At 37.7% G+C, this 25,004-nt stretch overlaps 1 protein-coding gene across 1 annotated transcript in view; it reads right to left on the bottom strand.

Annotated features, from left to right (window-relative positions):
* Positions 1 to 1,245: 1,245 nt before the first annotated feature.
* Positions 1,246 to 25,004, bottom strand: part of MLLT3 (MLLT3 super elongation complex subunit) — a gene marked incomplete at its 3' end in the record, with an annotated part of 98,605 nt that continues 74,846 nt past the window's right edge. Inside the window, exons 5-6 of the mRNA XM_088529789.1 lie at positions 10,444 to 10,563; positions 1,246 to 1,854 (exon numbers count right to left, since the gene is read on the bottom strand). Of these exons, the coding sequence (XP_088385915.1) occupies positions 1,246 to 1,854; positions 10,444 to 10,563 (729 nt within the window). The remainder of the gene's footprint in view (positions 1,855 to 10,443; positions 10,564 to 25,004) is intronic.

Consider the following 25,004-nt stretch of genomic DNA (forward strand, 5'->3'; position numbering starts at 1 on the left):
GAAATCTCATATTTCTATGGAATATATTCATTAAATAATGGTACATTCTCTGTTTAGCAGTTCTAGTATATCCATCACTTGAACCCTACCACAGTAAGGAAAAACATTTTACTAGATTTTATAGCATGTAATTATGCCAGAGTGTGCTTACTGAAGAAATAACTTCCTAGCTTCAGGCAAATGAGTTGGTTAATCGTGAAGGATGAATAGACCAGAAATAACTCTTCATGTATAGAGTTTTTTGGTTTTTTGTTTTTGTTTTTTATTTTGATTTTACTTTCTCTGTGCATCATGCAGCAACATTCGGCATACAAAAAAGAATAATGGAAAAATGAGAAAATTCAACAGCGATAACTGAGAAGAATCCTCAAGGGAATACAATTCCCTTCTCTTTATCCTGCTTACCACCCTACAACTAAATATAAAAGAAGGCACCAAAAAGAACAAATCAAGAAACAAAGCCTATCGCTTTTCTTCAAAAGCCATCTCTTCCTACCCCCTTTCCTCTGTATTCATTTATCTGTAGAAACCTGTATGTCTAAATAGATACCTATAGAAACTGAAATCTGCTCTGGGAATAATTAAAATCCTAATCATTGAAAGAAAATTATGAGCAGCATAGCAGAAAAAATATTTTCATGAAAGCAAACTTTTGTGCAAAACAGTTGTTTGCTTCTTGGAAAAGTTTTTACATATATTTTCCTCACTAGAGTGGAGATTCTGGGGGTTCCTTTTCTCCCCAAATTCGTATCAGTTACAGAACTGTCCTTCTTAGCACCAGATTAAGCTCAGCTGGTTCTGGTACGGCCTTTTCACATGTCTGCACTTTTTGAACATGCTGAATAATTTTCAGGATCCTTTTCTGAAGTTACTGAATTCCATAATTCCTGAACACAAATCTTAAGGTCTGAAAAATAACTATTTCAATGAATTTCCTTCTCTCACACAGAGCAGTGGCAACTCAAAATGAACAAAATCAAAAGGGCAGTATTTTTCATAGCCATATTCCACACACTCACTAGTCATAATTTTGACAGATTTATAAACAGAATACACTTGAGCAGTCAATACTATTTAAACAAAATATTCATAATTTTAAATAATCAGCAGTTAACATCCTTGAGCATGAACAATTTGCCAACAGACAGGAAAAGAGGAGAGGAAAAAACAAATACAGAACACAATCCATAGGACTGTGAATACTCAGTACATATGGGTGGGGCGGGGGAAGCAAATACCACTTACTTCAGATTTGGAGGATATGTTTTCCTCTATGTCAGAATCATTGGGATCCACAATATTATCAAAAGGTAGAAGAGTAGATGTCTTCTTTTCCAGTGTATCATTTTCTGTTTTGACTTTCCCCATCTTGAGTTGAGCTCTATCCTTGGTTTGTTTTTTGTCAGATGAACAAGTAAGAATCAGTGGTGGAGCACTAGAAAAACTTTTAAATAAAGACTCTGAACTACCTTTTTTTCTTTTTTTGGTAGAAAGTTCATCAGAATCCACAACAGAGGGCCTTTTTGTAGGAACCTTTTTTTCCAGCTGCTGTCCACCAGTTATGGTAAGGATGGGAGTGTTTTCAGATTTTGGCTCCTTGGTCATAGGTTTCGGTTCCTTGAAGGCCATCTTAGGAACTATTTTTTCATCTTTTAATGGTTTGTTTTCTTTGGGTTTCTTAGAGCATTCTTTGGAAGATTTACTGTGTTCCCTGGAAGGTTCTTTGAAGGCACTTTTATGTTCTTTTGAGTCTTTAGAAGTTTTTTCCTTGTGCTCCTTTATTAGCTTATAGGGCTTTGAAAAACTGTTAGTACTGCTGCTACTGCTACTCGTGTTCATTATCTTAGTTGGGTCCTGCAAAAAGGAGAAATAAAGCTTTATTTAAAAACAATCAAACAAATAATAATAATAAAAAAAAACCCACAAAAAGCTCCAAGACACGATATGGAACCATGATTAATTTTTTTAAAATAATAATAAAAAAAAGGACTAGAAACTGCAAATTATTCTGTAATAACCAAATCACACAAGCCATCATTCTGGTCAACTTATGTGCTACAAGGTGGTGGACCATGAGCAGTTACCATTGTTGGTCAGCGTTTCTAAGAAGAGAATTGATTCGTTATCTTAAAAACCTAACATGACTTTTAAGAAACATGATTTTTAAAACATAAATAGAGCTTGTTTAGAAAATGTTAAATGATGACTACTAAATTGCTGAAGGAGAAAAAAAGAAACATGTAAGAAAAGATCAGCACAGGAGCCTGCATACTCCAGAGAGAATTAGGGCAAAACATGTCATTTCAGGCAAAGTTGAACTTTTCAGCCACAATTCTGTCTTCATCTTTTGTCAGACCATTTTCCTCACTTGCAGTGACAACTCTGGGTCTAGACTAGTTATGCAGGCCTTGATTGACACCTCTCAACAACTAACATCTCTCTAGTGAAAATTTCTCCTAAAGAAAAAGAAAAAAAACCCTTTCCTCCCCCCATTTTCTTTGCTGCTGTTTATGCTAAATATTTCATTACATATTTTAATACAACTGCAGCAAGTGAAGAGTTTCCTGAGAGTGTGATGATAAGCATTCTAAAGATACGCAAAAGTAGTTAGGAGCAGAGCAGTATCTTTCCTGGCTCATCTATTTTTCTGCTAAAATCTGAAAGGTTAAAGAGATAGGGAAAATTGTGATCTTTTTAACTAGAGTTGACAATAAGGGAACTGAACTATTTGGAACAGATTTTAAGGGATCCTTTTTTCTGAATATTAACTAACGTCCTTTCATATTCTCTGTGTATTCATTGAATTTTCAAAAGATAAAACTACTCTGAACACCACCCAATTTCACTGGAACCACGTGCAGCAGCAGCTCAAAAATACCTACTAGCCTAACTAAATAGGTAGGCTAGTACCTATTTTACACTACTTGCAGTCTAGAAAAAGACAGGAATTAACATTAACAGGAATATATGCTGAACAAATTTAGGTTGTTTGTTCCTTACAGGCACATTACAAAAATATCTACCTATATACTGGTCCTTTTCAAAGACACTTTCAGGAAGAAATACTTAAAGAAAGATGTTGCATATACATGGGAAGGAAATCAATGGGTATCATTTAAGGTTCTAGACTGGCTATAAAACCCAAGACCAAATCCAAATCCAAGCAGTATGATTCTTTTCTTATTTTTACATTATGCAAAATCTGATAAAATCCTAACTGTAAGTACAGATTTATACGGAAAATGATTTCATTAAAAATGTCATGCTAAAATAAACAGAAAAAGAACTCATACTAACCCCCTGAAGCATTAAAAAAAAAATTACTCCTGTTGAAAACCCGTAAGACCGTCAACCTACAAGCTGAGGAAATCACTGCTCTGAGAGGAGGATCTGCCCTGACCAAGTGCTATACTCCATGAGAGCACACAAACCTCCAGCTTTCAAATGATCAGACTCATGATTAACCGAAAGAACTCTAATAGCTTTAATGAAGCTAGATGGGCTACAGCCATTCCAGTATTGCAAGGATTTCCTGGCCCATGTCTTACTTGTTGGCAAATCTAGATAATATAGCAGAATAATTTTAAATTACTCTTCCTCAGGACAAAAAAGGGGTTAACACTATTTACCAGACACTAGAATGAATTAACTTTGCCCCAGTACATATAATGTTTTAAAATTACAATTCCACTGAAATTCTGAAAGTGAAGAGCGCTTGATGAACAAGTACCTACAATTAAATTTTTTCCATTACAATCCTTACACAAAAAAGCATTACTGAAAACGGTTAACTACTGAAGAAAATGTTTATCCATATAAATATTAAAAAGGCATTTCTATTTTTGACTTTCAATAATATTGCTTAGTAGTCCAAGTTTGCAGGCTGCAGAACAAAGTAATACCCATGATTCTTTAGTCTGCTTAAGACATGATACCCTCTCATTTATACAAACTTCATGAACAAATACTTAGCTCTATTTATTTTTGCAGAAATCTGCATCAATGTTTACCCACCATGCTACAGTGATAAGATCTGCTTTTCTGTTTCGACCCTCTAGCATACATGCAGATCTGGTTTCTCCGACTGTTTCACACTGCCACATACTTACACAATAGCAGAAGGCAAAAATATATTCAACTTTTCTTCCCCCACACTTCACCACTGTTTTAACCCCAATATAAATGTAAGAGCAATAGTGCAGTGGAAGTCAAAGGAGAAAAACAGGGCATGCAAACTCCAAATTCTACATGGAATGACTTTTTTTCTAAGTACAATCTGTAGAATTGCCCTGAAATCCACCCTCCCTACCCTCCTCCCCCCTGCAAATAAACAGGACATGAACAATTTCTCAACAAGATAAGAAAGTAAGACAAGGAATATACCCAATAATATACCCAATTATTTGCTGCCTATTAACAAAATTAGCAGATCATGTCTATTACGACTTGAATAATACGAATGTTGAATGCTGTAAAACCTGGATGTTTTAATCATATGTACAGAGAGAGCAGACTCCATTCTTCTGCCTACCAACAGGGGAAAAATCAGTTAAAACAATTACTTTCTCTTCATATATTTTAAAAGTTACCTTAATTGAATTAGTAAAATACTGAATTTTCACACATATACAGCTGAACACACACAAAAAAAGTTTTTATTGTGTCATTATTACAAGTAGATTCTTACATCAGATTTGGAAATCTATATGTACCAATATTAACAACAGGCAGAAGCATAAATCCAGCACTCAAAGCACTAGGAAATATTCAAGTTCAAATCTTGCAAGAGAAGTGAGGATTAAGAATGACTGGCCTCAAGTTAAATATATGCACTATGGATTAACTCTTCAAAAGCAATCCTAATGTATGCCAAATTTCTGGGGAGACCATCTTGAGCTGGCAGAAAGGAAAAATATTCCATCAATAATGTACAAGAAAATGTTCAGTCTACAAGTGTGAAAGATTCTCTGGAAACATCAGCTTGGAAAGTAATATGGCAGAAACACCAAAGTTTTTCTTCTCGTTTTTATAAATGTAAATTTACTTTAAATGTTGGGGAAAAAAAATTATTTTGTCTATCCAATATAGTTTATCCAAAACAGCGTGAGTCTAAAACATAAATTGAAATCTTTATCACTCCTGAGCAAACTTTGGCTGTGATCAGCAGCCCAAATCCCAGTTTTATTGGCTAGCCTATGCTGCATACACTTTTCCTTACGGTGGTCTGCCAAAAAGGTTAATTTTGAAATTTCAGCTATCAAATTAATATACACTCTACTAACATTCCATGCTAATGAAAGACAAATGACTGTAAACACAAAGCTGTAAATAAAATTTTTTTTTCTCATAAACAATGAACAATATTCTGATGACATCTGAACGTCTAAATAAAAGGCATATCCTTGTTTCTCAAAACTGTAAAGGCATTAATCATTCCCTGCATGTGATTAGCCAAGACTATTTGCCAGGTTAAAAAAAAAAAAAAAAAGACTTTTTTTTCTTTTTAAATACAAAACCAACACACAAGGTATGTTGTATGAATTCATTATTAATGCTTTCATCTTCAGATCTTGTTCTATCACAGCAGAGCCAGAAGTGCTGCTCAAGGAAGAAACAGGGTATGTGTAAACATAAATTTGCAAATTTGTAAACAAGATGGAGTCCTCTTATTTTTTTCCACCTTCCTTACCATGAATTTTAAAATGCCCTACAAGAGGAAGCTAGTTTTAACTGCTTTCCATCAGAGAAATGTGAAATCAACCTTGGGAGGCAATATTATCACAACCACTGGAAACTGGGGACCTATGTCTGTCTGTCTGTCTTTTTTTTTTTAGACAGCTATACTTCCTTTTCCAGAATATGGCAGAAGCCTCCGCTTCTTTCAAGGAAATCAAAGTATAAATATATGGTATGTACTGTGACATTTAATACCATGTTTAATTCATTCTTTAAGTAAATAAAGTATCTTTTGTCAATTTCTAATCTTCAACAAAACAGCTGAAGAAACAGTATGAGGCACTCAAAATTAAAAAAAAAAGAAAAAATATAAAAACAAACATACTAACTTATAAAATTCTATCATTCTAGTGGTGAGTGCACATCTGATTTGGGGTGAGCTGTGGGTAAATTTTCATAGCATGTGCTACATAGACCTTAATGTAAATCAGAATGTATGCTTAAATGTTTTTTTCCCCAACTTAAGAACTGTTGTGAGGAATAAAAGTGAATGATATTTTTTCTGTGTGACATAGCAAATGGGCTTTTTTCAAATTGCATATGCAATATAGAGACTGTGGGGTTGTGACAGATACTATTTTTACATACCATAGCTTACATTTGTGCATTCATCAAATATTATTTTAAGAAACCCAAGTATACTTTGATATATTGCAGGACAAACACTGAAAGAATAATATAGCAGATTATAGGCATATTAAACAGGCTGTAAACATCTTATTTTATTAATCCAAGCAACAGCAATCACACATATTTCAAGATATTCGGCCCCTTTGACAGATCATCAGTAACAGGCCTTTAAAAATAAATGTTACAGAAAGTGTGATATAGTCTTCTCAAAACAGAAAAATGGTGTTGCTCAACAAGTAGCGTATTTCCACTTCTGGAGTCACAAGAGAAAGAATGGTGTTGAATTTTCTGTATATCTTGCAGGGCTGGATTTTAACTTCCTACTACAAAATGTAACTCTTCATTTGATTAAAATGGATAAACCATTTAGGATAACCAATGTCCTCTGAAAGTCATTTCAAACATCTCCAGGTATTGACACATATTGACACATACTAGTTAGAAAATAAGACAATTTTTTTGAGTTCATTAAGTGGCTCATTAAGTTTGATTAGTCATTAAGCTGAATACATTGGTTAGGCCACTCCCATCTACAGTATTTTTATGTTTAGACAAATAATTTAGGATTGGGGGGGTCATTTTATGACCCCACATTATTTTCACTTGTAATACAAAAATGTCATTTATTCAACTGTTATTGAGATAATATGGTCGTGTCCTGGAACGGAATTAGTCTCAAATATGCCTTCTGCTCTCAGAAGGAAAAGAGGAGGAGTTACCTAAAAGGAATTGCTTGTGGGAATTAAGATTTCTAATATATACAAATATGTTTAGTATTCAACTGAAAAAGCACAAATTGATTTAGATGGGGAGAAAATAAATTATTTTAAAGGTCTCCACAAGTACAGTGTTGTTATTTCACTTTCTAATAGCATGCTAGAGATAAATTCACCCACTGCCAGTTCTCACAGAATTACCATGGTCCACATTCCCAAAGCTTTCCACACTTCATGAAACTTCTTTCTTGCTTGCCCAGCCCATTGTATAATTACGAACGATGGCAGCTGGACAAAGAGAAGCAGGCTACACACAGCAGTTGGAGACAGCCAGAAGAAGCAACATAAAATTCTTCCTTCTGATCAGACACGAGAAAAAGAACTTGAAGTAAACTAAATTTCTATGCAAATGACTGTATGTTTTATTCCTAAAGCCAATTTTCCTGATTAAACTGATCATACTATTTCTCTGTTGTTCCATGCATACAGTATTTTACATGACATAAACATGGTTACCAATACAACTGCCTTGAAAGCAACAGAAGCATCTGGAACTAGCATGTAGTTATTTTTATACTCTGAAAAGATTCAAAAAATAAATAAATGCATGCAATAAGGAAAAACATTAAAACTTTTTTTTTTTAAGAGTAACACTTTTTTTTAACTAATGCACTGAGTCTCACTAACACACTACACTACTTACACATAAAATAATGGAATTTCAGCAATGTGGACACCCACTATTTATGAACCCATATTCCTCAAAAGTATGAGAAAGAAAGCAAACTGATAGTTGTCTTACGTAACCCTGTGCTGTACATTTTTGATAAATGAGCATTATCATATTTTTGCACATGCTTACTGTCTTGACCACAATTCTCTGCTAAGAGCAGTTGTGTGATAATTTGTAGATGCCAAATGGGTAGGCAAACCTTAGGGTTCTGGTTTTACATATTCAGAGTTATGAATTGACCCTGAACTTTAGTTTGGTATTCACAGATACCAAACAAACACACCAGAACAAGCACATCGAAGTGGTACTGTTGCAGAGAAAGAGAAAAAAAAAAAAAACCTGCTTGAATACTTGCAGTGCAAACACCTACAGTTTTAGACTCACTGATAATCCATGTCCATTAGCAAGACTGATAATTACCAAACTCTCCTACAGTTACCATGTTATATTTAAATTTGAACACTGAGGATGTTGCATCACATGAAAATAAGTAGACTTACTCCAAATTATCAAGCAATAATTAATGTGACCAATTGTTTGAAAACACATACCTCCCAACAAAACAAAGCATCTTCAGGACAAAAAATCCAAGACTTTTAAACTGTTAGAATTTTATTATAAAAGAACAAGTGTCTAAGGTTATCTCTTGTGCCTATTCCTCAAAAATAGCTGTTGATCATAAGTAGACCAGATATTTACAACTGTTTCTTAAGAGACACAGAAATAGCTCCTCATTAGTGTGTCTTTTAAATTGGAGAGGATCTATCCTGGACAGGAACATCACTCCCAGGTGACATTATATTGTTGGTATTATTTTAGGAGCAGAGCTACTTTATCTTGAATACAGTTATGAAGGGATGACTGGAAAAGGAAAAGCATTGCTGCTCATGGTCCTATTTTGAAACAAAACATTTTGGGGTAAGAATGCCACTGATACAGAATATGATTCTTAGTCATGATGTACATCTGAGTTCATATTGACTCCCACAGTAGTTTTGTTGCTGTGACCAAACTCATTACAGGTAATTACCTAGGCAGAAGTGAAAGATTGCTGATGTTTGAGGTAGAATCAGTCTGAGACTAGACTGGGCCCACAGGAAACATGCAAGCACACTATACTTGCCAAGGTCTTCCACAAGAGACAAAAGTTCATTACCTGAGAGAGTTTAAAATAAAACATCCCAGGTACCATTTGTCATTAAAGGAATTGAAAGGGAGACCCAGGATTTACCATGGTGTACAGTAAGTAGGTGAAGGACTAGTGCAGGACTTGGTGTCGCTTCTGTACTTTTCTAATCCTTTCTGTAGGAATTTGGCCTGCTTGATTTAGGCCAAGCCTCCACATGCCTGCACTGGAATGTAGGGCAAGGCTCAGGGAAATCCACATAACAGCTACATCCAAAGAGGATGTTCAGAAACCAGTTCTACGGATATACCCAAATTCACAAGGAGCCATATTATGGTGAGTGAAGTGTCCCAAGTAACTCATCTGCAGTACCCAAGTGTTTGCAGCTACCTCCCAGGCCAAGTGGCTGGGCAGTTACCTCTGCACCCTTGCATCCCTTCCTTCTAGGCACTACACACCGGTTTTGGTGCCTTCAGCCTCGTCCTCAGATTCACTCTGTCTCATGCCAGGGAAATGAAACTGCCCAGACCCTCTGGCTTTTACAAGAACTGCACTACAGAACGTAAGGTGCTCGGACGCAACACAAACCAGGCATTGACATACTAAAGTTAACGTTGTTTCTCTAAATATCCTTTTTATTATGATACCTTTTTATCAATGTGTATACTTAGGTGTAGGATAGTTCACTGCCTGTCCGTTCTTTCCAGATAAAAGACTGGGCATTTTTCTAGCACATTTTGTACAGTTATAGAACATGAAGATTACTGGTAAAAACTAAGATTGTTCTTGTAACACCAAAAATCAGATGCCAATGAGATTAGGCATAATAATAATATTATAATAATATATTAAGTATAATAATATATTTCAATCTAGAAGATGTGACAAAAGGAAAACCAAATGCCAAATGATTTTGAAAACAGAATAGAAAAAAAAATGCTAATTCATTTATGAAGCAAGTAGTAGTCTTGCGTTCGTTTTTCCTTTTAGAACGGGCATACTTCTTATTCCTCCACAAGATTAATTTATTTTGACAAGCTGAAGTGCTCTGATGTTTTAGAAAGGTTAATTTATATTTCTCAAAAAGTTCATCTGAATACAAATTTTCATCATTTTCTAGCTCTGTGCATTCAATTTAATGTCCTAGAAATTGATAGCATATTGCTATCTTTGAAATACTTAATAAAGAATTAATCCCTAAAGTTTAAATATAATTAAAAACACTAGAGAAAACATTTTTTTCAAGTTTTTTCTACACAGTTATCTTACAAAGCATTCATTTATAAATATTTAACAAACCAACCAGTTATCTTAGTATTTTCTCAAATTCTATCCATTTCTGTAGATCTCATTAAATCTTTTCCTGGGTAAAAAAAAAAATAGTTCCCTCCCTCCTCCTTTTCCCCCCCTCTAAGACCACAACAGACAACTAGAATTTTTTCAAGTTTATTCCCTGAGTATGCCTCATTGGTTCAAGTGTCTTCTGTCAAAATAAGTCTCACCTTTGTGCCATGAGATGACTTCTTCTTCACTTCAGAAAAAGACAGGGAATTACTGGGAAGGTTGGGTAGATGAAGGCTCTGTCCTGAAGAGACTGATGTGTTATCTGACATTACCATGATCTGCCATAAGAGGAAAAGCATTTTAAGTCAAATAGCATCAATAGAGAGACAGAGACATGCATACAGAAATATTTTGACCTGCCTAAGGAATTAGTAAATTGCACTGAAGTGGTGGAATACCACTTCTCCAACATTTAAATTTAATGAACAAATTGCATCTTTTGATTTCCATGCAAGCACAACACAAGCCTTTGAGAAAGTGGCACAATTCCTCATTCCTGTACCATTACTGTTCCTTACATTGCACTACTCTTGAACCCTGAATTAGCATCTCTTTCACTTATTCTAATATCTGGTAAAATTGAAAGTTTATCACACCTGTGGTGAAAGTTCATCAGATTACTGACATTCCATAAAGCAATGCTATGTGCAGCAGTCTTTACTTTTGGATAAAGCAGCATGATGGAAGGCACACTGGTATACTGTGAAATTACCTTTATTTTTAGTTCTGTTTTAGTATGAAAATAGTATAACTCTACATCTAAGAACTCGTCATTGTCAAAGGGACTAGATCTGCACCAACTCCAAGCTTCTGCCTTATGAGTTCTAGAGTACATAGATCCCTCACGAATAAACAGTGCTTCTGCTGTACCAAGAGCCTAGTACTGTCATCTGCTTGTTGATTTTAAAGACTCAGGAATAAAAAAGATCAAATGCAGAGTGCACAGAAAATTCAGCCACGGCTAGAGTGGTTACTAGACCTGACAAAATTCATGCTTTCCTTCAAAGCTAAACTCAGTTACCTCCCTGCTGTGCTCTAGTGCTGCTGTGCCTATATCTTGCTACTTCTTAGCAAAGCTATCAAGTAATTTCTTGCTTCAAAAACACTAAATGCCAGACACAGCTGACTTACTGTCTGACCAGCACTGTAAATCTAGAGAGAAGTTAGAGCTCTGCAACTGCAAGGAAGGAACAGCATCCCACACAACAATCTCATCACTTTCCTGGACACCCTGTGTGATCACCTTTGCCCCTCACATGACCCAAGGAGTTCTTCCTTGCTGTATTAAAAATAAACAAAACAAAATAAAACAAAACAAAACAAAATAAAATAAAATAACACTTACTAGAAGCTATTTATATAATCATCAAATACTCTGTGAAATAGGATTCTGCACAGAACATGCCAGGAGGCAATTCTCTCCCCAAAAAAACGGCAAGGAAAAATTGCTTCCAAATTGTAATCAAGGTAAAGCCAATGTGAATTAGTTATTGTGGTTTAGCACATCAGGTGATTTTACTTTAGCCTGACATATACTTTCACCTCCACTTGCCAAGGGTTTTGACTGAACTAAGCGCAAATGAAAGCAAAGAAAGGGAGAAGCCAACAGGGAACGACCAGTAACAGGGTAATGAAGGTTACCACGAAGCCCACAGCCATACATACACATATATCACTTCTGGAACATACCAACAGAAGGGTCATGACCGTTATTCTCTCATGGACCCAGTTTAAACTTGGTGCTTAAATAAGATTGTTGGTTTAAAACTTGCACTGAGTTTAATTTAAAGGAGAACAGCATTCTTTGTAGGAAATACCATCTGCACTAAAATCAGATGACCTTTCAGTAGAAACAGACATGAGGTCACTCACCCTTAAAGATTTTAAAGAGGTCATTTATTGATGCAGAGCAGTTCTCTTCATTTACTTGTATGAGTAAAATCTGCATATCTATGTGTTAGAGGAATCAAGAGGAATCTATGTGTCAAGGTTTGCCTCACTTTGATTACAAAAGCAAAGAAACGAACAAACAAATCTACCATGGATCTTTCTCCTAGGGTTGGAAGTTGCCAATTTTTCCTTGAAACATAAGATTCTGACTAACTAAAATATGTCAAGGCTCAACCACTATCCTTTTTAAATTTAAATTGGTAAAAATTCCAGCTTAGAAATACTTATACATTCAATATAATACATAATTATTCTCACAAGGCTGATATTTTAAAAGAAGCTTAGCGAACTTTTAGATATGTTCATTTCTGGGCTAGTATCCATTAAACTGTTATTTGGATTATTGACCTTCTCAGTGTCAGGACTGCAGAATATTAAGGAGCAAGATGGCTCTCTACAGGAAGAGCTGTAGGGCTGAGACAACAATTGTGCCATCCCAGTACAGGAAGGCCTGGCAAATCTAGCTCCAGACAAACAGGCAATAAATCCAATACAGATTTCAGAAGACAAAAATCATAGAATCATAGAATCATAGAATCATAGAATGCTTAGGGTTGGAAGGGACCTCTAGAGATCATCTAGTCCAACCCCCCTGCATACGCAGGGACACCTAAAGCACGTGGCGCAGGACTGCATCCAAGCGGGTTTTGAAGATCTCCAGAGAAGGAGACTCCACAACCTCTCTGGGCAGCCTGTTCCAGTGCTCTGTCACCCTCACTGTTAAGAAATTTTTCCTTAAGTTCCTATGGAATTTTTGATGTTTCAGTTTCCGGCCATTTCCTCTAGTCCTATCGGTGGCCACCACTGAAAAGAGACCATCCCCGTCCTCTGCACTCCCTCCCTTGAGGTATTTATATACACTGATTAGATCCCCTCTCAGCCTTCTCTTCTCCAGGTTGAACAGGCCTAGCTCCCTCAGCCTCTCCTCATAGGGCAGATGTTCCAGGCCCCTGATCATCCTTGTAGCCCTGCGCTGGACTCTCTCCAGCAGCTCCACATCCCTCTTGTACTGTGGAGCCCAGAACTGGACACAATACTCCAGATGTGGCCTCACCAGGGCTGAGTAGAGGGGCAGGATCACCTCCCTCGACCTGCTGGAGACGCTCTTCTTAATGCACCCCAGGATCCCATTGGCCTTCTTGGCCACGAGGGCACACTGCTGCCTCATGGTCAACTTGTCGTCCACCATGACACCCAGGTCTTTCTCCGCAGAGCTGCTCTCCACAAGCTCGGTCCCCAGCCTGTACTGGTGTCTGGGGTTATTCCTCCCCAGGTGCAGGACCTTGCACTTGGCCTTGTTGAATTGCATGAGGTTTTTCACCGCCCAGTTGTCCAGTCTGTCCAGGTCCCTCTGGATGGCAGCGCAGCCCTCTGGGGTATCAGCTACTCCTCCCAGTTTGGTATCATCAGCAAACTTGCTGAGGGAGCACTCTGTGCCTTCATCCAGGTCATTGATGAATAAATTGAACAGGACTGGACCAAGGACTGACCCCTGGGGGACCCCACTAGCCACAGGCCTCCAACTAGACTCTGCACCGCTGATCACCACTCTCTGGGCCCTGCCATCCAGCCAGTTCCTAATCCATCTCACTGTCCACTCATCTATCCCACACTTCCGGAGCTTGCCCAGGAGGATGTTGTGAGGGACGGTGTCAAAAGCCTTGGTGAAGTCGAGATAGACGACATCCACCGCTCTCCCCTCGTCTATCCAGCCGGTCATTTCATCATAGAAGGCTATCAGGTTAGTCAGGCAAGATTTTCCCGTGGTGAATCCATGCTGACTACTCTTGAGCACCTTCTTGTCCTCCATGTGCTTGGAGACAACAGCCAGTATGAGCCGTTCCATCACTTTTCCGGGGACGGAGGTGAGGCTGACTGGCCTGTAGTTGCCTGGGTCCTCCTTCTTGCCTTTTTTGAAGACTGGCGTGACAAAATCTGGCTAGCACATCCAGAAGGAGAAAATATGAAGGCATGTCTTATTGCAAGGTATTAATTCTGCAGCAAGAATGAAAGTTCATAAAAAAAGAATGTATCAAGACTTCTCTAGTACAAAGTCAACTTTGAAAACAAAAACAAACCAAAACAAAAGCAACAAAAAAGCATACTCTTCTGCACTGCAACTTTCTTACCAGGTTGCAGTTGCGGAGGGCAGTACACTGCAATGCATCAAGGACACTGCTGCAGCCTTCACTTAGGTCAAAACCACCTTGTGCTTGGGCCTACCTGCTCCCACAGTGACCCGCTACAGGGACAGGAATCAGCAACTGTATTTATTCCTTTTCTCAGCCCCTTCCATGAGTTACTGCCTTGAGTTACTGAGTCCACCAACTCAAGGGGATCAAGACAAGGAGGTGGGATCTGACACCAGTGCCAGTGTTAATGAAGCAAGGTGAGGTCACAGAGGCAACAGTTTGACTTTAAACAAAACAGTTAAGGTCATCATATTATCACATCCTGGATGCACCAGTATTTAAAGCCTGAAGTTCCAGTTATAGTTGTGCTGCTCTTTCACAGATTTAGATTCCTCTTGACTATTTTAAACCAAGTGCCAGGCTCTCCATTTGACACTTTCATATTTTTCCTGTTATGACAGGGTCTCCTACAGACTGGACTTAGCTAACGATACCCTGAAGTATATTGCTGACATGAGCATTTTAAACTATCAGACAAGGTAATTGTGAGTCCAGTCCTTAATGTAAAAAATTTCATCCACAGTATGGTTAGAGACTGTGGAGGTGACTGCTTATACCAGAAACAGGAATGAACAGCTTGACAAAATGAAGAATCTGGCTCAGTCAAAACTTAATGACCATCAGGGTGCCAGAGGATCACTGCGAAAACTAAACAGTTGTACAACGGCGGCCCTCCATTGTAGACCCTTCAAATTCTCAGTCCCTTTCTCTTGAAAGTAGGAAGACTTCTAAAGTTATTGAAGAAGAGAAGGCAACGAAGAAATTCTTCTCTAGAAACACTAAAAACATTTGTTACAAAAAAATAAATTACAGTGAAGGGTCAGGTCAATGGATACACGGTATATGCAAACATGGTGGCTCAGGGGAAAATGAGATAGTGCTGGGAAGTATCAGTGGCTTGACCACATCCTATCAGTGGCACAAGAGAAATGTCAGAGAACCAAATTATAAGTGGAGAAGTGGACCTAAAATATCAATTTCAGCTATAGCATATTATATAAGGCTTTTCCAATACCTATCTCAGGAGCAAATAGAAAGACAGTCTTAACACAAGCTTAAGAATAAAGGAAAAAGAAAAGATGCTTCTAGCAAGCAAGCTTTGGAAGTGATACAGAAACTTAGGGAAGCACGAGCTCTAAGCTATTTTTAAAAGATTTTAAAGCAGGACACTGGAGAAATGCAGACAAGAATAGAATTAAATATTGATTGTAAAGATGCATCCTTCTGAATGAAGCTAGGAAAAAAACACTTTAAGTTAAGAAACAATGAACTCCTAAGAAAAAGAATACTTATTAAATAGGTCATGTAAAAATAGGCAGTTGAACAGAGCACTAAATATTTTAGGAAAAAAAAGTTGGATGAACTGGAAGATCTGGTTCAGAATAAGCATTCAAAATATAGTCAGAAGAAAATAATTTACTCCACAGTGTTACATCAGGGCATAAATGACTCAGATGATAGAATAAATTATTTTAAGAGATATGTCTTCATGTTGGGGGCATTTAAAGTGGGGTGTTTAAAGCTAAAGGAAACATATGTAACATTAACTTTATCTGTAGAACTACAGAATACTTCTATAGAATAAAAATATACAAAATTAAAATTCCTTGCATCCATAGAAAGTGACTTATATTATGCATTGTGAATGGCAATAATTGGAGGTTCTACAAAAATAATGGCAATAAAAAGAGGGCAATGGCAAATGTGGACATGCTGCTCAATGGGGCAAGAGACCTTGAAATAAAGAACATGAGAAAGAATGAGCTGCTCAGTGCTTTTTTTCTCTTGCTGTTCCCCGCTCCCCACCTCAGTTTTCACTAGTCAGGTCTGTCCTCTTACTTCCAATGCCCTGAACCTCCTGCTGAAGTTTGTGAGAGGGAAATGACAAGGGACCCATGGGAGAGCAGGATTGAGTTAGGATGCCAGTCAGACCCTGTGACACAAGGAAATCTATGGAACCAGAAGGGATGCATCTGAGAATGCCGAAGATCTCTCTCTAGTATCTTCAAAAGGTTCCTAATGAACAGAAAAAAAGGTAAACATCACACCTTCATGTGTCTTCAAGAAGAACAAGAAGATCCATGGCACTGCAGGCTGGTCAGCCTGACCCAGGTCCCTGGGAAGCTGTCGGGGAAAAAAAATCCTGCAGCTCATGTTGTGAATGGGTAGATTATGAAAGGGTTGAAAACAGAATGGACTGGCAGGCTTAAAAACTTGTGTTCAATAATAAAAGGCCCAAATAGGAATCAACTACTAGCAGTGCTCCTCAGGGATCAACATTTGGCCCAATAGTGCCAAATCTTCATTAATGTCTGGGCAAGATGGAGTAAAATTTTGGCAAGTTCACAGAAACTAACAAGTTCAGTGGAATAGCCAGAGTGCTAGAAGGCAGGACTGTCATTTAGGGAAATCTGGGTCTGCTGAAGAAATGGATGGACAGGAACCTAATATATTCCCCAATAGATAAAAAGCCAAAAAAATGCCAAAAGGTTGTCCCTGGGAAGGATTAACCCCTTGCAACAGAAGAGGCTGATGCTGACTTATCAGGGAGCAGTTTTCCAAAACTGGCCCTGGTGATCATGATGGACAGATTGGGCAAGAGCAAGCAATGCAATCAAGAAGCAGTGAGAAAAAGCATGGGCAGGGAAGGCTACTTACCTTCAATTATAAAGTTCCTCATAAAAGAAAATGACAAGTTTACTTTTTCAGCAACCCCTTTAAATAATGCTTAGAGGTTGCATGCAGAATTTTACAGACTGTAGTCAAGGATGAACACAGTGCTCAGTTCTTCCCAGAGTACTGCCCTACTTCAGAGAGTGAAGTAGCCACAGCAGGAGAGAAGGGGAAGAATTCTCTATGGATCTGATGGCCCCATCTGCCTCACCATCACACAGTTCTAACTATCATCACAGACAGTTCTAAAGGTTCTTCAGAAGGAAAAATGCGAATATGTTGGAGTAAAAACAAATAACATTTTTATGAGTTAACATCATAATCAGATAAGTGCATTTTTGTTACTGTTATTGAGAAAGTTGTTCTGCAAACATACAACATTAGTCTGTCCATCTGATAAAGAATCTCAAGTTTTGTTAGAAATGACAAGCACAGCTTTACCTGCCATGTTCCAGTTCAGACTGTAAGAAACATTTTCACAATCATCTTCTCTCCCTCTGACCTTTTACCGTTACTCAGACTCATGCAGTCTGAGATGGCTTTCACAACACAGAATACACACAAACACAGCATATGGTGATTATTAGCTACTTAACCACTACAAAAGTGCAAATCAGGAACTGAGCAACATTCACAATTGTAATATGTATGCATTTGACTGAGTGCTTTACTTTTTCAGTTTGCGTTTTTAGGGGGCAATTTTTAAAGTACCACAGTTAACATGCCCCCTGCATAGCTTTTCTTGTTATTTATTTGTGAATGAAGCACTGACACAAATGGAAGAGTGGAGGAGGAAGCACACAACCTTAGTTTTTACATCCTAGATTATCAAACAGTTTATATTTGCACACATTCTTTTTAGCTTAATCTGATACAAAACAGCTCACATATAGAGGAAATATAAATGATCAGTACATGTGTCTTAGGAGAGAAAGCTTGTCATGACCATTTTTACGGCCCACCAATACACACAAAAAATGTAGTATTGGCTGATTTGTGAAGACTGACTTTCATGAATAAATTGATTTTTTATGTGTAAATTTCTTCTATTTCAGATTTTTGAAAAAAGTTGTTTTCTTTCAATGCCAATATTATTCTGAATAATAAAAGCAAGGTAGAGACCTTGCTCTCTTTCCATAGTCATCACCCCATCCTATATGCACACTTGAATATATTCCATGAATATATATAGCTCCACTTTTCCGTAACACTTTTGCTATGGATAACTAGCCATTTTTCACTGCATGAAGTATTCTGTCATCAACATGACAAAAAAAGCTGCACCTTCTCCACAGTTAGGACTAAGAATGAGAAGTAGATTTCTTCTTGTTCTCCTTCTTAGGCAATCCAGAAAATAGGTATCTGACTGCTTTTCAGACAACCCTCTGCTGTTCAGAAGCTCCACTACATGAACATGAGTGTTGGAATGGATAATCACACACAGAATCACAGAGTGGTTGAGGTTGGAAGCGACCTCTAAAGACCATTTCAAGCAGGGACACCCAGAGCACGTGGCACAGGGTGGCATCCAGGTGGGTTTGGAAGATCTCCAGAGAAGGAGACTCCACAGCCTCTCTAGGCAGCCTGTTCCAGGGCTCTGGCACTCTCACAGGAAAGAAGTATGTTCAAGACAAAAAAGAAAAAAAAATTGCTAGTATGACAGAAAACAGAAACAAACTCAGATTCTTGCTTATGTTAGTCCCCGTCTTGTGCCAAAGTCTGTTCCAGGGACACCAAGGAATGTGGTCAATGAAGAGTTCTAGGAGAGTTATTTAATAATTCAACTGTAGAAAGAGATGGAAGGAGCCACACTGCATTCCACCATCCCTGTGAAAGGAGAACTGGAGGCTCAGTGTGGGCACCTCCTCAGTGCAGAGCATTTGGGAGAGAGATTTTTTTTCCTGGTTTGCATTGTGACCCATAGGTTTTCAACAACAGCAAAGACCACAAATAAGCCATTACATACTTGGTATATACATATATATTATACACATTACCTTTAGCTTAGCAAACAGTGGACATGATGACATCAATGAAAGTTTTAACAAGATCTCATTGTAGTAACATATCTAAGAAATAATGGTGAAAACACCACAAACCCAAATCACACTGGAACATCCAAATATTACGTTAACGTCATGATGATGTTAACGCAGAAAAACAACTACCACCACCACCGAAAAGTGTGCATAAGCTATTTGTTGCTTTCACCGCTGTCATAGCCATATGACTTAAAAACTTTTTTATTATTATTTCTCCAATCCAACCCTAGAGACATATTTCCTCTTTTTGTCATCAAGGGCAATTATGGCACTATGCATAGAAGTATTCAAATTGATCTCTTGGCAATACTGAGTTAACCAAACACCCAGTTTAATTGCCTGGAGCTATTGAGTTGCAACTAAAGCCTTTGTGTGCCAGTTAACAAAAGGCGGCTTCATTGGCCAGGGCAACAGAGGATTTCCCAGGAACCAGTTGATACAGAAGGCCAATTTGTACCCATATTGTTGGGTAGGAATGAACTTATTGCTTGATCCATCTGAAAAGAGTGATTTAAAAAATACTGTTAGAGCTGCAGGCACTCTCCAGGGGTATTTCGTTTTGCTGCTCAGGACAACCAAGTGCTATGGAATGAAAAACCGGCATACATATCCGGATTTATACAGTCACATGCTCTGCAGAACAAAGTAGGGAATGAAGCAATCATAACAGTGTACCACCAATTAACCCAATATAAATGTGAGGCCTCTTCTACTAAACACAACAACTTTGGCAACATTCTAAAACCATAATGCCTATATATAAACCTAGTCACAACATATTCACAAACTGCATACCAGAATCTGACACAGCCAACACTCACCTACCAACACATTTGGCACCTTGAAATACTCAGATAACCACAGTAAGATGAGTCTTCTTTTTGAAATGCAAAACCTTGCTTTTTCAGATTCCAGTAGAGCATGCCTGAGGAACAGCCTCAAGTGTTCCGTGAAACTGAACTTCAGCTTCCACAAATAGATATTTTATTACCCTAGATCTGTAGAGGTCACAGTCCAACCAGCTACAAAGATCCTTACTTATTCAAAAACTTCATTAGTTGTCACAGTTGCTCCAGATTAACAAATTAGTGCTTGTATGGGAGAATGAACCACTACTAGACAGCTCTTGCCTACATCTTGATTTTTGCTTTTCATAAAAGACAAGAAGTCACCAACAAGGTTGAAATAACCTTATGTTAAAAGAATCTGCACCAGGCTACCTATAGTTTTCACTTACTGCATTTGTAACCTAGGGGCACATCCATGATGAGTTTCCCTTTAATGTGCTGCACAGAAATTCAAATAATAGTATCTTCAGTGAGAGCTACGGGAGGTCTTCTTTGAAATCTAGGCAAAATGATCCATTACAGCAACAGTACTAAGATGCAATTATACTTTTTTATCATAAGGAGTAGAAGAACTTCAAAAAAAAAAAAAAAACCAAAATTACTGCTTGCAGGTTCATTTACCCTTAAAACTAACCAATGACACTAAGAGTCAAAACAAAAATCCAATTACCTTGAAAAGCTAGCTATTAAATAAAGAAATAAATAAAAAAATCCCTAAGGGAAAAAGGAAATTCTAGATTTTTTAAGTTCCATACTTGAAAAAAGGAAAAAAAAAAAAAAAGGCAAATGTTAAACATACGGTTAAAGACAATTCAATCACTTAATTATGAAAAATGCCTGGAGCAGCAATGTATCTAAGGCTGTCACTGGATGGAAACCAACTATTCTAACTGACACAGGACTGGCAAGGAAAGGGGGAAGACAGAGAAAAGGGAAATCCCCACAGTTTCTTCTTCATTATAGTAGGTTAGGATCACAAGCTTCATAACCTACATAACATAACTAAAAAGCTATCTATTAACTTTCAATCCAGTGAAAACATGAGGACATAAAACAACCTCCAATAATTGAATGCAGTGTCTTTTGGCAAAATATCAAAAATTTTTACCATTATGTTTTCTAAAAATTGTATCCATCTCAGAACGTTTCCTTCTCTTTTTTCTTCTCATTAATAGTTGAAATGTTTTCAAAAAGAAAGTTATGCCTGGTACAGTAGAGCTGTTTTCACTTCCAAATGCATTTTACGGGAAGTGGACAAAAAGAAAACATCTGTTCATAAAAAAAAAGTCATTGCTATTCTAACAGCTACCTATTGCTTGCATCTTCTAAGTCTGAAACCTCAAAACACATATTAATAACCATGTATACTTGTAATAATGCTTGAAATTATACTGTTTTTGTAAGTTGGGATAACTGCTCTCTGAGGAGCACCTGTAAGACAGACTTTCTTTTACGAAAACAAAACAAAACAAAACCTAACCCTAAAATACTGTTTGTGCAATATTTCAGTCCAATTAAAAGCATAAATGATCAAATCGAGACTTCTTCCAAAAAGTTGGGACTACTACTATACAAGTTCACACTGTACAATGCTATACAAACATTCTCTTTAAAAAAAAAAAAATCTTTCTCTCTCTCTCTCTCTTTTTTATGGACTTATGGCAGACAAGGCTGTATAATATTGCTGCCTTAATGCGAACTGAAAATGTTTTCATTGTCCTTTTCCTGAAAGGCTTGAAAATAAGTTGCAGTAAAATCATATTGAAACAGGTGATACCTGAGCAAAACCTAGGCTTCCAGAGGCAAAATTCAATTGAGGTAGCTGTTAGGCAGGTGTCATTTAGAATCTTCAGAATTATTTTCTTACTATTGGCTCATGAAGTAGATTAAGTTTCTAATTTAAATTTATAATCTTTTCTTAAAATTAAAAAACACACAAGTCAAGACATCAATAGAAGTAGCATGAATGACAATGGAAAAACACATAAATGGAATCATACGTTGTTTATAAATAGCTAGATTCAACATTCAAAAATCTAGTTAAAAATTGAAGAACGTAAATCAATGACTACTATTTCCTTATCACTGTCAATCCTCTTCCCATCTTCTAGCCAAAAAAATCACCATTAGGTATTATACTGCAGAAGCGATAGCAAAGAAGTGCTCAATGTTATAATATTAATAGCAAAATTTTCTAAAAGAGTGTTATTTAGCTTATATACTAAGAAAAATGGAATATAAACAATAATACCCAGTTCTTAGGCTTAATTTGCTCCATGCATTCTTGAAGATATTTTTCTTAATATTCCTGAGTATCTTTATGATACACATGGGCCATTGGAAGTAAGTAAATAGCAGGAATAAGCTTAACTAACTAAATCTTTTGTGGGAGAAAGAGTCCTGTGCAGAATGTATGTTTCTGAAGATGACAGACTTTGACAAAATCTTTCCTAACATATCCTTTCACAAAGGACTTAGAAAATGGTACGCAGTCCCTGTAAAATTGAACAAAAGGCTCAGGGTGACACCTGTCATACCTCTAGCTAATGCAAAGACTTCTTCCTGTAAGTATTGAACGATAAAATTCCCAGCTAGGAAAAGAAATCAGCAACTCAGGGGCCTGTTATTATGACTGAGTATACTAAGGCATCAATTCTGATTATATTAACTGTAACACTAAGAAATAAATATTGCAAAGAGCTTATCTATATGATGTCAGACATCACCGTAAATACTCTCTTTGCCTTAGACAAAGATGCCATAGCTGCACTAAAAAAAAAAAAAAAAAATAGAGAGAAAGAGAGAGCGAGAAAAGGAGAAGAGCACTGCTTGGAGTAATTCTGAGGAGTGAAGTCCGGTATTTTCAACAGCAAATACAACTCCACCTGTTCTTCATGCCTGTCCACTTTGAGCAAACGCCTTGATTTACAACCAAAGCAGATGCCAGGTGAGTAATGTCCTACACAATTCTGTGCTTCTTCCCTCCACAAGGACATACAATTTTTAATATACATATGTTTCTGAAAATAAAAGATAAAGAATTGTGTTTAGTAGTTTACTTACTTTTGCTTGGAGAAGAAAATGAGAGAGCTAGGCTGTGAAGTATGCAGATACTATGCAATTCACACCACCATTTAAAAGCAAGCCAGCAGAAGTTTTCAGTGTTAAAACCCTTTCCCTACAGCTATCATTCAATATTTCACATTTATTCGGTATCATTCATTTTGAGGAACATGAAGTTGATTTTGTCTGATTTGTTGCCAGACAAGGACATTATCTGTGATTTGTTACTTCTATTTTTCTTCTTAAGACAGCCATAGGCAGAAGTATTAATTTGGCTTACATAACAACAAGGCCCTTTTCAAATGGTCTGCTTTTCTGTAAGTACTTTTCTTTGGATGAAGCACAGTAGTTACATGACAGTTAATGTTTTCGGTATTCATTTAGTTGTCTATTGTACTCTCCACTACTTATGAGACAATCAAAAACAACAAAGATGGCAATCCATACGAGTATAACAGGCCTTACGGCTGTAACTGTTTTCACCAAGATATTTAATAAAGAGACAGAAAGACAGACAGGACATCACCTGCTCGCAGCTGACTGGGCAAATTGCAACGTAAGAAAATGTACAGAAGAAAGCATGAAAGACTAATAGCTTCAAGAAAGAGAAACCAATTCTAGGAATAAAATTGGAGACTTGGAAGAAAGAAAACCAACAAAACCCCCAAGTCACCAAGAAGTTTGCATCCTCTAAAAGACAAACAATCATCATGCAAAGCACTGTAAGAACACACTGATATATTCAGGGCAAGAATTTGACAAACATGTCCCTGTATTTCTTAGTTAATAATTAGTTGAATTTTTTGCTTTTATTAAGTCAAGACACATAAAATATAATCTAAATATAACCTAAAAAACAACGAACAATGAATAAAATAAACATACATTTCAATGTACATTATATGTTTATTCTTCTCATTCTATGCCCACAACTCCAAGCTGCCTCTTGGAGATTTACTACTTATTACACTAGCAGGTAAAACTTTTCCACTGATAGCCTGAAATCATAGAATCATAGAATTGTTAAGGTTGGAAGGGACCTCTAGAAATCATCTAGTCCAACCCCCCTGCACACGCAGGGTCACCTAGAGCACGTGGCACAGGACTGCGTCCAAGCGGGTTTTGAAGATCTCCAGAGAAGGAGACTCCACAACCTCTCTGGGCAGCCTGTTCCAGTGCTCTGTCACCATCACTGTTAAGAAATTTTTCCTTCAGTTCCTGTGGAACTTTTGATGCTTCAGTTTGTGGCCGTTTCCTCTAGTTCTGTCGGTGGCCACCGCTGAAAAGAGGCCAGCACCATCCTCCTCACTGCCTCCCTTGAGGTACTTATAGACACTGATTAGATCCCACCTCAACCTTCTCTTCTCCAGGCTGAACAGGCCCAGCTCCCTCAGCCTCTCCTCACAGGGCAAAGCACTATGTTCCAGGCCCCTCATCATCCTTGCAGCCCCGCACTGGACCCACATCCCTCTTGTACTGTGGAGCCCAGAACTGGACACAATACTCCAGATGTGGCCTCACCAGGGCTGAGTAGAGGGGCAGGATCACCTCCCTCGACCTGCTGGAGACGCTCTTCTTAATGCACCCCAGGATCCCATTGGCCTTCTTGGCCACGAGGGCACACTGCTGCCTCATGGTCAACTTGTCGTCCACCATGACACCCAGGTCCTTCTCTGCAGAGCTGCTCTCCAGAAGGTCGGTCCCCAGCCTGTACTGGTGTCTGGGGTTATTCCTCCCCAGCTGCAGGACCTTGCACTTGGCCTTGTTGAATTGCATGAGGTTTCTCACCACCCAGTTGTTCAGTCTGTCCAGGTCCCTCTGGATGGCAGCACAGCCCTCTGGGGTATCAGCTATTCCTCCCAGTTTCGTGTCATCAGCAAACTTGCTGAGGGAGCACTCTGTGCCTTCATCCAGGTCATTGATGAAGAAATTGAACAGGACTGGACCAAGG

The sequence above is a fragment of the Tinamus guttatus genome, unplaced genomic scaffold, assembly GCF_059628265.1.
Source record: "Tinamus guttatus ecotype Peru unplaced genomic scaffold, ASM5962826v1 Tinamus_guttatus_pri_ptg000345l, whole genome shotgun sequence".
NCBI classification, from domain to species: Eukaryota; Metazoa; Chordata; class Aves; order Tinamiformes; family Tinamidae; genus Tinamus; species Tinamus guttatus.